Genomic DNA, 15926 nt, shown 5'->3' on the forward strand with positions numbered 1-15926 from the left:
TGGGGGGCGTAGAGTTAGGGGTGGCGGGGGCGCCTGAGCCCGAACTCACTCCCCTCCCCCCACCCCGCCAGAGCGCCCCTAGGAGGACGAAGCTTGTAGCCGACGGCGGGATCACCTGGCTGGGCGGCATCCGCCAGGTGAGCTGGGGCGTAAGTGTGCTTAGCGTTGCAGGTTCCTGCAGAAATGTGCCTATAAACACCCTGCACCTACAGGAGTTTGTACACTTTCCAACCGAAACTCCACAACGCGAGGGGTGGTGAGCCGGCCAGGAAGGGAATAAAAGTCCAGTAAAACTGACGTTCGCTAAAGGTTATCATTGATCCTACAAAGGGAAGGAATTTTTTTTTCCCCTTGAGGGGTTTAAAAGGAATAAGGAAGAACCAATATTTTGTTTTGTTTTTTTCCCCTACAGTGACCAGTTTTGACTTAAAAGCCAGAGCACAGACGTTTGGTTTTTTTCTCTAAAACTCAAAAGAAAATGCGCAGGTTTGCCCAGAAGGCAACGTGCCTTTTCCCGCGTGCGAGAAGAAGTGCTTTTTAGCAAGCAAAATTAAAGTTTTAACACATGGTCGGAGTGGCGACCAAAAGGGAAAACTCAGTTTCCAGTCCAAGCCTCGCGGAGACATTCCTGCCAACCTCCGCACCCTCGCACGCCCCACCCCGAGCCTTGGAGCCTGAACCACTGGGGGACGGATTCGCTGCGAGGTTGCAGTTCGGGAACAGTCCGTAATCGGAAGGGGAAGTCAATGGGGAACTTGAAGGGGCGAGCCTGCCACGCGGGGAGCGCCCGCACCCGCGGGTCTGGGTGGACGGAGAGGGCGGCGGGGAGAGGGGCATCCGCCCGCGCCCCTCCCCTTCACAGCCGCCTGTCCCCCGCCCCCGGGCCCCGCTCCCCGCCGGAATTTCTCAGTAAAGGCAGACGGGTTTGGGGTTGGGGGGAGGGAAGGGGAGAGGGGGCCCCTCGGCTCGCCGCTCCCGAGACTTGAGGCCTCACCACCCAGGTTTTCTCCCCAGGGTGGGCGAGGCCCGGAGGACGACCACCCGCCTCTTCCCCGCCCCCCGCTGCCCCTCTTCAGGGGACCCAGGGCTCGGGATGCTTTCCTTGCAGGGAGGTGGAGAAAAGGCCATGCTGGGTTAGTTACCAAGTGATGTCAAGAGGCTGGGAGCCCTCGCCGGCTTCTGTCCTTGCCTGTCGGGGCAGATTTATACTTTAAAAATACCTCTCTGGCCCACACTGCCCCCCACCCCCTACCCCTACAGCTTTCTTTGATCCGCTCAAAGGTGGCTGAGCTGAAGTTTGAATAAGTCCTTTATGGGGTCTTAAAATGTTAAGTTCACTTATTTATCCGGAGTGACTCAAGGCCTGAGTCGGGAAGTCCACGTTGACTGAAATCAGTAGGTGATTATTAGGGACCCGCTGTCTTCCGAGGAACACCGCACTCAGCCCCGACTGTCATCCGCCGCGCGGGACTGTTTCATTTTGAGTTTGCAACTTGGGTTTTTCAGCGAGTTTTTTTTCTTCCAGAAAGCTAATGGCTTCCACCGCAATTAGACATTCTCCTCGCCCGCCCCTTCCCTCCCCTTTCTTTACATACAGTTGATTGGATACTAATTCCCGAGGCTATTGATAAGGTCGCCCGCGCCCCGGCCTCTCCCCAGCCCTCGCCCGCCCCAGTCCCCGCTCTCCCTCCGCCCTCCCTTCCTTGGCTTCCTTTTGATGTAGCGGGGAACGCGTCCTACTAAAAAAAAAAAAAAAAAAAAAAAAAAAAAAAAAAAAAAAGTAATCTGCCCGGTAACAATCAGCGCGCAGTAGCAGGAGACCCAGAGCTATTGGCTATGCAAATAGAGGGAGGGGAGACGGCGCCCCAAACTCTTACTCACCCTTTTAAAGCGATATCCCCCTTCCACCCACCCACCCACCCACCCCTTCCGCCCCACCCTCGTGGAAAGGGGCTGGCCCCGGGGCCAGGGTTAATCGCTCGCACCTCTGGTTTATGCGCTCCCCGCCCTCTTTATTCCACCTCCCCCTCCTTTCAGGGAACAGAGCTCGCAGCTCACCCAGCCCGCCCCCTCCCCCCGCTCGCCCTCGCGCCCCGGTTCGGGCCCCCTTTCTCCGCGAGGGAGGTCCTGGGCCAACCTCGGTGTCTCTCCAGAGACCCTACCCACGCCGCGCTCGGCGCACGTGCCAGCTCCGCCAGCGCGCCGCGGGCCCTGGGCCCACTCCCTTTCTTCCCGGAGTGAAATAGCACAGACGGGCAGGGTGGGGGGTGGCGGGAGGAAGGAGGTGAGGAAACGCCACCAGAACCCCTCTAAAAGCGGCTTTGACCCGAGGATGCATTGGAGCACGTGTCAGAGCCGACCGCGCTGGCTGCGTCTCCACCGTAGTTCCGCTCGCGGGGAGAAAGCCCTGGCCGCGAGCGACACGTGAACCCGGAGGGTCCGCGAGGGTGCAGGCGAGGGACCCGGGGTGGAACTCTTGGGCCTCGGAGGAAAGGAAGGGGTGGTGTCGTTGGCGCCCGGGGAGAGAGGGGGAGCCAAACCTACCCCTCTTTCGCCCCTCTCCCCTCCTCCTCCCGGGCTATTTCCTAGAAAGCTGTATCAGTGTGGCCACGCTCGGCGCAGGCACCTCGGGCGGCTTGTCAGCAGAGGCAGGGCGAGGAAGCGGGTTTTTCCTGCGTGGCCGCTGGCCGCGGCGGAACCGCTGGTAGCCCTGCCCCCGGCCTGCGGCGGCTCGGGGCGCCTCCCCGCGTCTCCCAGTGGCGCCTGCGGCGCCCCAAGAACGGGATGGTTTCTGCTCCTGGGTCACATTCTATCACGTCGGAGAAGCGCCCCCTCCCTCTGGACACTCACCCCTCCCCCCGAACACATCTGCGGGGGGGCGGGGGCGGGGGTTGGAGTGGGCGCCGTAGTTCTGGTCCCTTTAATCGGGTTTTGGAAACAGCTTCAACATGATCAGGAACATAAATTTCAGGGACATAACCTTTTTCTCTGGGTATGCGAAGTTGCTGTTTTCTCAAATCGCCCTCCCTCTTTCTCACGTAAGGGATCTATTTCTCAATTGTCTGAGCCCACCTCATCTTCAAGTAATCTACCCGTCATTCCTGGATCTTAAAATACATGGGCGGGAGTATTAGGATCAGTTTTGAAGCAGCCAGAGTCGGAGGGTCGTATTTTGGCAGGATGCACCTACAGAATGTGCGCAATTAGAGGAAATAAGTAGGAATCGGTGGATTTTTTTTGTGTGTGTGTGTGGGTTCCCCTCTCCGGGGCCCCTGGCTTGCGGGGCTGGATAGAGGGAGAGGGCCTCGGAGAGCTAAGGAGAGGGGGCCGGGGGGCGGGGGACCGCGTTTGAAGTTTGGTCGGGCCAGCTGCTGTTCTCCTTAATAACAAGAGGGGAAAGGAGGGAGGGAGGGAGACACTGAGAGGAGGAGGGGAGGACCGGGAGGGGAGGGAAAGGGAGGAGGAACCGGAGAGGGGGGTGAGGCGAGAGGGAGGAGAAGTAACTGCCCAGCCAGTTTGCGTCACTGCCTCGGAGAGCAGAGAGCAGAGCGAGCTGGGGAGCGCAGACAAGTTTGAAGGGGAGGGCAGGCAGAGTCAGCAGCCCCTGGGGCGCTCCTCTCCCACCGCCCATCCCTTTCCCCTCTTCTTCCCCAGCTTCCCTCTCTGCCCTTCGCTATTTCCCCGAAAACCCCTTATTTAGCCAAAGGAAGGAGGTAAGGGGAATCCTCTCCCCTCCCCCCTCCAAAAAAACCCCCAATTTTCCAGTCCGGAGATCGCAGGGGCGCGAGTGGGCACCCAGCTGGCCATGGAGCTGCTGTGCGGAGAGGTGGACCCGGTCCGCAGGGCCGTGCCGGACGCCAACCTGCTTCACGACGACCGCGTGCTGCAGAACTTGCTGACCATCGAGGAGCGCTACCTTCCCCAGTGCTCCTACTTCAAGTGCGTGCAGAAGGACATCCAGCCCTACATGCGCAGGATGGTGGCCACCTGGATGCTGGAGGTAGGTCTGCAGGCAGGCGCACCGTCCGTCCCCGCCCGGACCCCAGACCCCACGCGGGGACCCTGAACCTGCGAGAGGGCAGCCTCCGCGCCCGCCTCCCCGCTGCTGCGCGAGAGGTTACCCCGTGCCCTCGGCGAGACGCGTGGCTTCCTTTCTGTTCCTTGCGGGGTGCAAGATTAACAGGGGGAGGGGGAGGAGGGAGGAGGCAAATCTGGGAGCAGCGAGGCTGTCCCGGGGCCGGGGTGGGGGAGCATCCCGCGCGCGGGTGCCAGCATGTGGCTGCCTTCTCTCCCCCCCACCACCACCCCGACCTGTCTTTTGCGAAGCCGATGCTGCTTTCGGTGCCTTGAAGAAGGGAGTAGGGGCGGGAAGCCGGGACCCCAAAGTTAAAAAATCAGCCCCCCCACCAAAGGCCTGGGCAAATTCGTCCTAGGCTCGGGTCGCCCCCCCCCCCCGCCTGTGGTCGCGACTCCGCGTTGGCACTTAAGGGGGGAGGGCGGAGGGCGGAGGGAGGAGAAGAGAAACGGGGAATTCAGGAGCCCCGGAAGTCACACTGAAGAAACGTGTGTTTTCGGGGAACCCAAAAGAACCACTTCTTTCCCCTCGCTCCGAACCCTTGCGGAGCGAGCCGTGTGCCCACGTCTGCACGGCTCCGGACCTGCCGTGGTTTCGCCATGTTGCTTTGTAAACTCGGGGTGGAGAGGCTGGAACGCGTCGCCCGCTCCCCCTCGCACCCCACTATCCCGGCCCCCCACTTCTGATGGCGCCCTCGCCCCCGATCCCCCCCTCCCTCACGAAGGTTACTTACGTTTCGGTCTTCAGTTTCCTGGGTGCGGAGAGCTGGGTGGGGTGGGAGGGGGGAGGAGGTGTGTGCAGGGGGGATAGCGGGTCCCCCCCGAAGGAGAGGCCGGAGCCCCCCGCGCCTCTCTCCGGCGGCTCCCCGTCCTCGTCTGTCCCCCAGCTCTTCGCCACCGTCCCCGGCCTCTGCCCTTGTGGGCCGCGGCCGGACACTCCCGCCGCCGCGCTCACCCCTGCAAGTTTCCCCCTCGGTATCCAAAGCCCCAGGGGTCGCGGTCCAGACCTTCCCGGCACCCCAAACCTCCGCTGCGGGTAGCCTGGGTCCTCTGTGGGGTTTTCACGGCGAAAGGTCTTGTCTGGGGTATTTCCTCGATTTTTAATTATTTTTTGAACCCGTCTCCCCTGCCCCGACTCCGGCCGCCCAGGCTGCGCGGCGCTGGCTCCCTCCGCCCTCCCCCCGCTTCCCCACCTCTCCCCACCCACCCCCCCAAATGCGGCGCCTGGGCCGCGGGGACTCCCCCCGACAATTTTTTCAATTGTCGGGAATGATAGAGCAGGGTCTGGGGGTCCGAATGAGACCAAGAACGAGACCCCCGGAGCCTCCAGAATATTTTTATTGATTTTTTGAAAAGATGACGAAATCCAAAAAAGAGAGTGAGTGAGTGCGAGCGAGCGGAGCGGTGAGCGGCCCACGGGGGCGGCGGGGCCGGAGCTGCTGCGCCCTCGGCCTCGGGGTCCTTAACCCACCTCTCCTGTGAGATTTTAGGCTCCCGGGGCGGACCCCAGCGCCGATGGCCATTCAGATTGACCCCAATTTCCTCGCCTTCATTCTGATCGCTCATTCTACTCCCCTCCCCCCCCACCCCCCCGGACAAATTCAATATTTTTGTCGTTTCCCTAGATTATGCGGTTTCCCTTTTTTCCTCTTTTCCTGATACTATGGTGTCCCCCCACCCCGACCCTGTCCCACTCGTGTCATAGGTCTGTGAGGAGCAGAAGTGCGAAGAAGAGGTCTTTCCTCTGGCCATCAATTACCTGGACCGCTTCTTGGCTGGAGTCCCAACTCCGAAGACCCATCTGCAGCTTCTGGGGGCCGTGTGCATGTTCCTGGCTTCCAAGCTCAAAGAGACCATCCCGCTGACCGCTGAGAAGTTGTGCATTTACACGGACAACTCCATCAAGCCTCAGGAGCTGCTGGTAATGACTGCCTCCTTCCCCCCTGCCTTTCTTCTCTCCCCTATCCTAATAATATACTTTGATGCCGCTGCTCCCAGAACAGATCCTTAGGACCCCAAGTTACCCATCACTGAAGTTTTCACACGTTCTGGGAACTCTTTTAACACGAGGCTCCTTGCGTTCCTACTGTGTGCTGGGCTCTGTGCGAAGTACCGAGACTCCACCCATGAATAAGATCCTCACTCAGGGAGATTTGTGTTGGTGAGATTCATCTGCAGTGTGTGCGCGCCCGCTTGCGTATGCAGAGGAGGCATGAAACACAGTGATAAAATATTTTAATTAAATTCCAAATTTTCAATCGCTGAATTCCGAGACAGAAATCAACCTCTCACATGAGTCTCAAATACACATGTGGCGTGTCTCCTAAGAACCGGGAGTTCAAAGGTAGGTCTTAGGCACTTCTTAAGAGTCTCAAGATACCCGCACATAGTAGCTGTTCACTAAATACCAGCTCATTGGCTTTTGAGCAGAGTCACATTGGGCCCTTTGTCAGAGGGTTGGGAGGCCTGGATTCCTGTCTCCGGTGGGGCTGTTACCTCTCCATAGACACGGGGTCCTGTCTGGACTCTGGTTTTCTGCCCGCAGACCTTTTTCCCACCCAATAGGACTCTTTGCCCCTGTAGCTTCGTACTTAAGACGGCCCTATGGCAGCAACGTGGCATTGGTTGGGTGGCTCCAGAGGCCCACCTTCAGTGATCTGCACAGCCTATCTCCCAACTGTTTGGAAAAGGGGCCCCCTCTTCCCACCCCCTCCCCCTCCCCCTCCCTGCTGGCCAGGCCTGCACTTAAGTCCACAGGGCCCCGGACTGGCTGCCTGAACTGAGCTCTTTGTGAGAGGCCTTCCTCCCTGAGGCTGTGCTGCCACCTAGCGGCAGACATGTGCAAGGATGGGGAGGAATCTCCGAGAATGCAGAGGGGCATGAATGACCTCACCTTTGAACAGTTGCCAGATTTCAGCTGCTTCTGGTTTGGTCCGAGAGGCCCAGAAAGGTGCTTTCTTCTAGGAGATCTGCTTCTTTTAATAATGGTACAAGTCGAGTGGTTTATACTCACATTCCCCCGTGAGAAGGAGAGCTGGAATTTCAAGCCATCTTGGAAGACACTGACTGTTTAGTAGTCTATCTGGGTTTTCACCCCAACCTCCCGTAAAAAGCCAAGGCAGACTTGAAAGCAGGTAAAGAGAGCAAGGTTAAAATTGGGATCCAGTTATATTGCTCACGGGAGACGAGGAAAACGAATCTTCCTTCTGCTTCACTGTTTCAACATGATGGGGGACTCGGGCATTTTTCAGAGCACCCCAGTTTTTTTTTTCCAGGGGCTTGCCAAGCTAATTTATATTGCTGCAGACAAATCTGACTTTTTCCAGTCTCTGTCTCTTTATCCCAGAAGTTGAAAACTGGAGGAGTCCTCCTATTTTACCAACAAGAAAGCCGAGGCCAGGAAGGGGAGGGAATTGGCCCAGACCACACAGCCAGCCGGTGCTGTGGGTCGAAGGCAGAATAGGGCTCTGGTGGCCGGCTTAGCAGGTGGAAGACAGTCGGTAACTTGGGGAGAATGGGGGAACGGACTACACTGGTAAGCTGGTCGCTCATTCTGCTGCTGCTGATAGATCGATAGGCCTGTTTTTCCTCTGACTGCACATAGTTTTAAGGCTTTCTCTTTGGCTTGTTTCCCTTTGAGCACAATTCCCCCCAACGTATCCCAATAAGGGAGAGAAACAAGGCTTTTCAGTAGGTGGGCTGCTGGTGAGAGGCCCACAAGAGACAGGGTTGCATGGTGCCAGCCTTTGGGCTGCGGGCTTCTATGACCTTGAACAAGGACCTTCACCCTGCCCTGAATCACCTCCAGCTGCACAGTGGGGTTGCCAGTGACCATGCGGTCCTTCAGTCATGGTAACAAAGGCCTGTGAAACATTTAAGGGGAAGGATGCCCCGTGTCTGAGTATCATTTCCCAAGATTTCTGCATTACGTGTCCAGGGGAAAGTTTTAGCAGCAGCGAGAAAAATGGCACTTTTTGGCACCAACTACGAGCAAACTAATTGGTTGCCAAGGATTTGGGCCAAGAAACCTAATTTTGAGCTTTATTCTGTGTACATCATTTTTCCAAGAGGATTAAAAAGACTATCAATCTGGTGATAGATATACAGTAAATTGCTACCAAAGGGCTACAATGACCTTGGCGGTATCTTACTGTAGATTCAACCTTCTGGCTGGGCGGTCAGAAGCATCCCCTGGAATGGAAGTCAGGGTTGGGTGTGGGTCGGGGAGCTGGAGAGGCAGAGAAATAGAAGAAAGTACCATCTTGGCAACAGCTACCTGGGGTCTCATTATTTTCAGTGGAGCCTGACCTTTGAAGCCTAAGAAGAGCCGTCACCCACTTCAAAGCTTTAGGGCCACCCCGATAAATGGCCCCGCCTTCCAATCTAGCCGCGTGTCCTAATGAGAATCCTTACGAAGACTAGTCTGGATGCCAAGCCCCCAGTCCCGGATGCCAGGTCAGCCTGTGGGCTTTATACTCTTCCCTTCCTCCCTCCGTCCCTAGGAGTGGGAGCTGGTGGTGCTGGGCAAGTTGAAGTGGAACCTGGCGGCCGTCACCCCCCATGACTTCATCGAGCACATCCTTCGCAAGCTGCCTCAGCCCAGCGAGAAGCTGTCTCTGATCCGCAAGCATGCTCAGACCTTCATCGCTCTGTGCGCCACTGGTAGGAGCTGCTGGAGCCCAGGGGGGGCCGGGTGCTGGGGAGGGCTGGGGGGGGGTGGGATTCAAGGGGAGGAGGACCGCAGCCCTAACTTCCAGGGATTGGGGGGTTGAGGGGAGGGGGGTCCCAAGTAATCTAGAGTCCAAGGTTTCATTCCTGGGCTGTTTCTTCCTTCCTTTATCTCAGCTGGTATATTTTCTCTCTCTGCCAAACTCATAAATGGTTTATGAGGACAGGTGTGGTGAGGGGGAAAAAAAAATAGTGCCTGTTAAAAAAATCTTTATGGTGTCTAAAGTGCTCTTTGAAGATTATATATATACTGGCCTCTGGTCGTGTTTCAATCTTTCATCTTTGGAGGAAAAGGAGGGCTTGGAGATAAGCCCAGGAGGAAATTTGGAGGGGGGCGGGATGCAAATATAGGTCTGAGGAACGCTGTCAAGATAAATACCGCCTGCCCTGATAAAGTGGTAAGGCGAGGCCAGAGGAATTCTTTTGGCTGCAGGGCATTGACTGCCTTCCGGCTGCTCCTTCTGCAGGGTTCCGGTGAACATGTGGGGTTTTCAGCAGGGACTGCTGCCTGAGCCTGGGCTCTGCTGCCCTCCCAACACGTGTTGGGGTTTTGATTGCAGCCTTTAACACTGCAACCGCCTTTTCACATTAAGAGCTCTACACCCACCCCGTTGATCCCGCGATGGATACATAGTCCTCGTTGGCCCCGTTTGCTTTGCAATTAACCGATAAACTAAAGGCAGTGGTTTGATACGGTCTCATCACACTGAACTTCGGCCACTTTCCGCCATCTTTCCCCCCCACCCCCAACAGTAGTGGCCATGGGAGAAACTCCGGACCCATCGTTGGCCAGGGTAGAGCGTCAGGAGTTCATATTTTCACAATCAGAAGTGTTAGGGAAAGAACTTGCTTGGGTGGAGCTTTCCCCCCTGCCCCGGGTGAGAGGGCGGGGTTCACGGTTGCCAGGGGTATGTACTGGAATTGCACAGGTGGGCCTGGGGCTTGACTTCTTTCAGTATCTTGTTACGTGTTACTCTGGAGCTCGCGAAGCTGAGCGCATTATCTGCAATATAGCGTCCGTGCCCTGGTCACAGTCACAAGGTCGGGCTTTGCTACTTACCACCCCGCGACCTCTCGGAGGCCTCTTCATCTGCAAAATATGCCTATTGACACATGACGCTCCTACAGCCTTTTCAGGTGGTTAGGAAAACGGACCTCAGAAGAGAGGTGATGTACAAGGAGGTCCTTTGTCAACCAGGCAAGGTGTAGGCGATTTGCCCTGGTACTAAATGTGAACATGCCTCTGATTCTGACTCTCTTACTGAGTGGATACAGTGACCTTCCTAACCCTAACCCTGCTGCCCTCGTCTGAGTTTAGCAGGACGCCGTGCTTGGCCTTTGCGGGCTCAGATGCAGGGTCCAGCCCCCCACTGTGGATCCCAGAGCAGGCTTCCCGTCCCTGAGCTTCCCAGATCCAGGCCCAGCCCAGCCTCGTGGAGTGTCCGGGCCCCGCGCCCTTCCTGCAGCCCTGGGGGCCCATTCTTTGCCCGCGATTCTTGCTGCCCTGCGCACTGTCGCCCTCCTTCTGCGTCCTCCCCTCCTGCTGTCTGGCCTGGTGGCCCCTAGAGGTCAGGCCCTCATTGACTTGTCATTTTGTCTCCCAGGCCCCGCCGCCCCTTCCTCTCCATTGTCACGATTCACGGTGGAGAAGGGGTCAACCAGCCCTTTTCTCTCGAGGACAGCTGACCCCCGACCCTGCGCTCCCCCGTCGCCCAGCTGTCGGTAGCCGGAGCTCTGCTCTGACCTTGTCTCTTGACGGACGTACCTTTTGGGGTCCACCTGCCCACCCCTCCTTGCTGATCTCTGACTCGGGTCGGGCGGGTGGGTGGAGTGACCCAGGCCAAAAGCAGATCCCCGGCTTGCCTGAAGGCCCACGCTCTAAAATGGGGGATCCCATCCGCCACTCCTGGCCTTCTTGGCCAGGTCCTTGGGGCAGCTGCCACGTTTGAGGCCCGAGGAGGGAGCCTGGGATTCAGGGACAGGGGACAGAGGTCTGAGGGGAGGCAGAGGAAGTCGGGAAGACTGCCTTTTGAGAGAGGAGCTAGCGTGGGGCCCGGGCAGGGAAGGATGGGAATAAGAACACCTCCAGCCGGGTACTGAGCGCCACGTGTGGACCGCTCAGAGCACAGGGAGGGTCTCAGACGTTTCCTGGGTCTAGAGGGGATGAGCCTGTCTGAGAGGCATTTCTTTCCCTGATCTGCCCTTGAGTGTGTCTGCATGGCCGAGTCACGTGGCATCCCGCTGCCTGGGGTTTTAGAGCCGTGGGCCTGACGGAGTAAAAGCCAAGGGGCTGCTTTTCTCGAGGGGAACACCTTCCGGCGAGATGAGATGCCTCATTCTGGGGCCAGGGTGTCAGGAATGGGCGCGTGCCTGGGACAGGCCTGCAGGTAGCAGGCGCGAGTTACAGCAGCACAGGTCCTGCTCCGTTCCCCCCCAGGGATCCTGGACGTTCTGCCTTAGAGCTCCAGGAGCACCGGCAGCCAGGGGCAGCGACCTGGGGCCGTGTGGCTAGTTGAGGGGGAAAGCTGCTTGTGAAAGAGCTGGCGGTGGTCCCGCAGTCCGTGGAGAGTGCCTGTGTGTGAAAGGGGAAGGAGCGGCAAGGGCTGGGCTGTCAGTCCTCCTTCCCGGGGCTGAGGCTTCACATGGTGGTGAGACGGAGAGAGGTGCCCCCTTCCCTCCCCTGCTCAGCCCTGAACAGCCTCTGGGGCGGAGACTTCGGCGGGTGCTGGTCAGTGGAGGCCATGGGGTGAGGGGGAGCCCTTCATAACCACCTTCCCTAGAGCTTTGGATGCTGGGCAGCCGTCTGTTCCTTAGCATCCCCCTGGTGCCGCTCTGATGGCAGAGCCCCCAAGTCTGCCAACGAGGAAAGAGACCATTGGGATGACTCAGGATCGAACGCCGGCGTGGGGGAGATTCCTGATGCATGACATCATACTGAACAGATGATTCCAGTTAGTTTAGAAGAGCCAGTGGCATTGAGTTTGAACTTGGCGCGGGTGGGGGTGAGGGAGGAGGTGTTTAGCCTCCCTTCCCACGGCACCCCGCATCTCCCTCTGAGCCTAGGAGCCCCCCACCCCGAGGTGCTGCCCTCAGCTATCCAGGCTCCCTGCCCAGCGGGCCTGGGCCCCAGGGATGGTGATACCCCAGTGCTTCCCCATCCTCCTGGCCGTACCTAGACGTGTCTCATGACGCTTCATCCCTAGTTTATAGCCGAACAGTGGTGGCCCAGAGAGGGTCCACGACTTGGCCCCTGATCCAGAAAGGGAGGTCTGCCTGGGTGGTTGGAAGGTGGAAGGAAGAATGGAAAGCCCTTTCCATCTGCAACCCTCTGAGTTCCCTCCACCGAGGAGCGGTCACGGGGCCCCAGGGAAGTGGACTGTTGAACCGGGAGTCTCAGTTCTTCCGTACGTGGGGACGGGCAGCTTGACAGGGCCCATCTCACTTCCCGCCTGGCTGTAAGGTGGGTGGGGGGCAGGCTGAGGGCCCTCGTCCAGCCCCCCACCGGCTCTGGCCTTTTAAAGGCCCACCTGAGGCAGGTTGGAGGAGAGGGAGAGGAGGGCATCCCTGGTTCTCTTCCCCTCGGAGCGAGCGCCTCTCGCCCCCTAGTGGTGAACAGAAGCACGGTGGTCACCCTTGCCGGTCAAGGCCTCAGCCACCATAGTCAAAACAATGGGGATAAAGCCACCCCCAGGGCCATGTAATCTGTGGTTTCAAACCCGCTTAGCTCAGAACGCTTCCTTCAGTGAAATCTTAACCAAGTTGATGAACGTGGAGCAGCTCTCCTGCCCTTGCCCAGATTAAGGAGCCCCGCGGGGCCCCAGGAGGTCCTTGGGTGGTGAAGCGTCTCTGCAGGATCCCACAGTGGGCTGGGGCCACAGACGGGAGGGGTTCCCATCTCCTGGACTCCTGAGCCAGGGCTCCTTCCTTTGGGCTTTTCTCCGGCCTCTGATGGGAAAGATGGCCGTGTGTTCCCAGTGGGGCGTGGGCGGTGCCTCTGAAGAGCTCTTCACCTGCTGGTGAGTCTCACAGAGCGCTGGGTGCAGCGTCCAGATGCCTCTCTCCATCTTAAGCCCAGGCCCGGCATCAGACGTTAGACAAGTCACTTAACCTCTCAAGATTTCATGGATTCACCCGTAAAAGGGAGTGTCTTGAAGTAGGGGAATTTCACCTTGTTCTTTGCTAATTCCTCGCCAAGTAAGCAAACAGTAGGAACACTGCCTGGGCTGGTCGGTGAAGCTGGGGTTCCCCGTGAGGCCGCTGCTGGCCTCACCGAGAAGGTGGAGATCAGGTCAGGGCTGCTGGGGTATGGGACCCGTTCCTTGGCTCTGGGTGACCCCAGCGGAATGAATAGTCCGACTTCTCGTTCATTCCTTGTGTGCTTGTGCCCTCTTTTCCATCCCCCTGTGAGGCCTCAGCTTCCCCCACTGCTGACAAAGCAGCAGGAGGTAGTGGGGACACGATGAGGCCGGTTCTGCGAGAGACACACACACACACACACACACACACACACACACACAGGGAGTGAAAGAGCCTCAGGGCGGCCAGAGCAGAGCCCTCGTTCTCCCGGCCTTGCTGTGCAGGGCCTGCTGTTTCCCCACATCCCTGCAGCAGGCACTGTTCTCTTAGTTGAATCCTCAGAACTACACTATGAGAGTATAATTATTATCCTTACGTGTAGGTGGAAAAATGGAGGCTCAGAGAGGTCAGGTAACTTGCCCACCTTCACGCAGCTGGTAGGTGGTAGGTCACCAGCCTCCGTGGCCTCCACCTTCCAGTGCTTGGAGCTGCTTGGCCCAAAGCCTTCCCACCTCCTTCTGGGGAATCCTCCGAAGTGTGTGTCTCCAATGCTCCTATCCACGTGGGCACCTCCTTTCTTTGAGACGTTTCTTTAGAAGTCACTTAGCCACTTAGAACGCCCCATGCTGTATTTTATTCATATGTCCCGTGTCTTGGGGGAATCCTCATCCCATGTCTTGGGAATCATTATCGTGCTGCCTGGAACACGTGGTAACTCGATCAGAATGGGTCCCTGCTCAGCTAATTGCCTCTCACTCTGGGGGGTGGGTTCTTAGGAAGTCACACACACTTCAGCTTTCCGGGTGGGCAGCTGAGGATGGAGATAGACCCTCACCCCCGAGCACACCTTCAGCACCAACATAGAGCTTGTCAGCATTCTTGACCAAGAGACTCAGAGATTTGGGAGAGATCGTTACTTTGTATTTTATTTTTGTGAATAACTAATGTTTCCCCCACTGGATGGTGGGGAAATTTACATACATCTTTGTATTCTCCTAATTTCCCCAGGTGCATGCATGTCGATGCATTTCTATTTATATATTTATGGACAGTTGCAATCTTGATCATAGCACGTCCTCATGAAGCCTGCTCTTATTTTTGCCCCCTCAAGTAAATATTGTGAATCTATCTCCATCCAGTTCCATAGCCAAAAGTTTAAGGTTTCCAGAAATGGCTGAATGGGTTGGATGGAACTTTCCATGGGTGAGTGTGGAGGTTAGCTAACAAGAGCTAGTACAAGGACACGACCCTTCAGGTGTTGTATTCAGGTGTTTTTCTCTCTGCCGGTTCCCCTACCAGCAGAGAGGGGGTGTCCCTGGGTGTGGTCTTGGGGCAGCCCCTGAGGCCATGCAGAACTGCTCGATGGAGAGAGATGTCTTGTGACTTTGCTGCCTGGGGGGAGCTGTGCTGTGTTCTATTGTCTGTTCCTTATTCTTTTCCTTGAGAGTCGTTTTTTACTCCAGAGCCTTAAGTAAAAAGCCAGTTAGAGCCAGAAGGCCCCGAGAAGATTAGCCAGCCTACCATCTTCCAACTTTTTTGACCTAAACCATAAAGGAAGAAATACATTTTGTAAGGCAACTCAGGATAACTGCCAGTGTACGTCAAATCGATACAAATGTTTCTTAAGACAGTATTGACTCTCACTACTTGCATTACTTCCTGATACTCTCTATTCTAACATTTTGTTCAACTCAACAGCAACCAACAATGCTGGTCACCACCTACAGATGAATTGCACGACCCTGTACTGAGTTGCAGGTGGTTAGAAAAACCAGTTAGTTCGCTGCTCTACCTCCACCCTCCTCGTAGACAACTGGGACTCCAAGGGGGCTGGGAGGGAGGAAGTGACTCGCCCAGGGTCCCACGGGCTGGACCTGGCTTTGCGGGAGAGCCGGGCAGTTGTCGGGGCCCTAGAGGGGGTCACTGCCCTGCTGCCCAGCACGGCCAGCCTAGCTTCCCTGGCCCTGTCGGTGCTGCCCAGAGGCTGCCGTGTTCATGCAGCCCTTGCTCCCCAGTTCTGGGGGGCAGGGCAGGGAACAGTGTCCCTCGGCATTTTCCCACAAAACGAGAAGGGAGGTACGATCCTCTCGGCAACCCCAGGATCATCCATCCACACGCCCTGACTGCCAGAGTTAATTCATTTGCTGGAAGTGGGAGTTGGGTTTGCAGGCAGCGGGGTGCAAAGATAGGCGTGTGTGGGCTGTGCTTCCTGGGCTGAGGCCTGGGGCAGGGGGGCCGGGGATCCCCTCCTGCCCTGCCCTTCCCTGCCAGCTGCTCCCACCCAGGGCCTGTGTGGGCCCAGGGCCACGGGCTGGCCGCTGCCTCTGCATTGTGAATGTCCCGGGGGGGAGCTAACGAGGTTACTGGGCAGAGAAACACTCCCGTGACCCCATGTGAAGAGACCTACAGCAGCGCGGGAGGCAGGGAGGCTGGCTTCGTCACTGTCCGGGGACAGAGAAGGCTCTGGACGAGTTAGAGCACAGCAGGCTTTGGGTGGAATGGCGTAATATATATACATCCCTCGAGAGGTGGAGATGGTGCGTGGGCTAAGAACAGAAGGCCATGGAGAAAGACAGACAGACGGCCAGGCCTGCTGTGTTCATGGGATTCGGCCAGGAGGGGAAGGGTGTGTGCCTGGTGGAGCAACCCAGCGCAGTTTCTGAGGACGCCACTGACCTGATGTGGACAATGGGGTCACTGATAAAAGTGCGTCCTTGGACTATGTTGATAGAATAGCAAGAGGGGGAGATAGTAGCTTGAACTGTTTCTGTAGGTTAAACGCAGTGCTTATGCTGGGAGTGGAAGTGTGACCCACGTCTTCCCTCTAC

The 15926-nt window shown here is 57.4% G+C and overlaps 1 protein-coding gene across 1 annotated transcript in view; it reads left to right on the forward strand.

Moving 5' to 3' along the window:
* Positions 1-3516: 3516 nt before the first annotated feature.
* The window catches only part of CCND2 (cyclin D2), a 28393-nt gene continuing 15983 nt past the window's right edge, over positions 3517-15926 (forward strand). The window contains exons 1-3 of the mRNA XM_081249634.1: positions 3517-4000; positions 5780-5995; positions 8577-8736. Of these exons, the coding sequence (XP_081105760.1) occupies positions 3806-4000; positions 5780-5995; positions 8577-8736 (571 nt within the window). The 5' untranslated portion in view covers positions 3517-3805. The remainder of the gene's footprint in view (positions 4001-5779; positions 5996-8576; positions 8737-15926) is intronic.

The sequence above is a fragment of the Mesoplodon bidens genome, assembly GCF_964165515.1.
Source record: "Mesoplodon bidens genome assembly, chromosome: 11".
NCBI classification, from domain to species: domain Eukaryota; kingdom Metazoa; phylum Chordata; class Mammalia; order Artiodactyla; family Ziphiidae; genus Mesoplodon; species Mesoplodon bidens.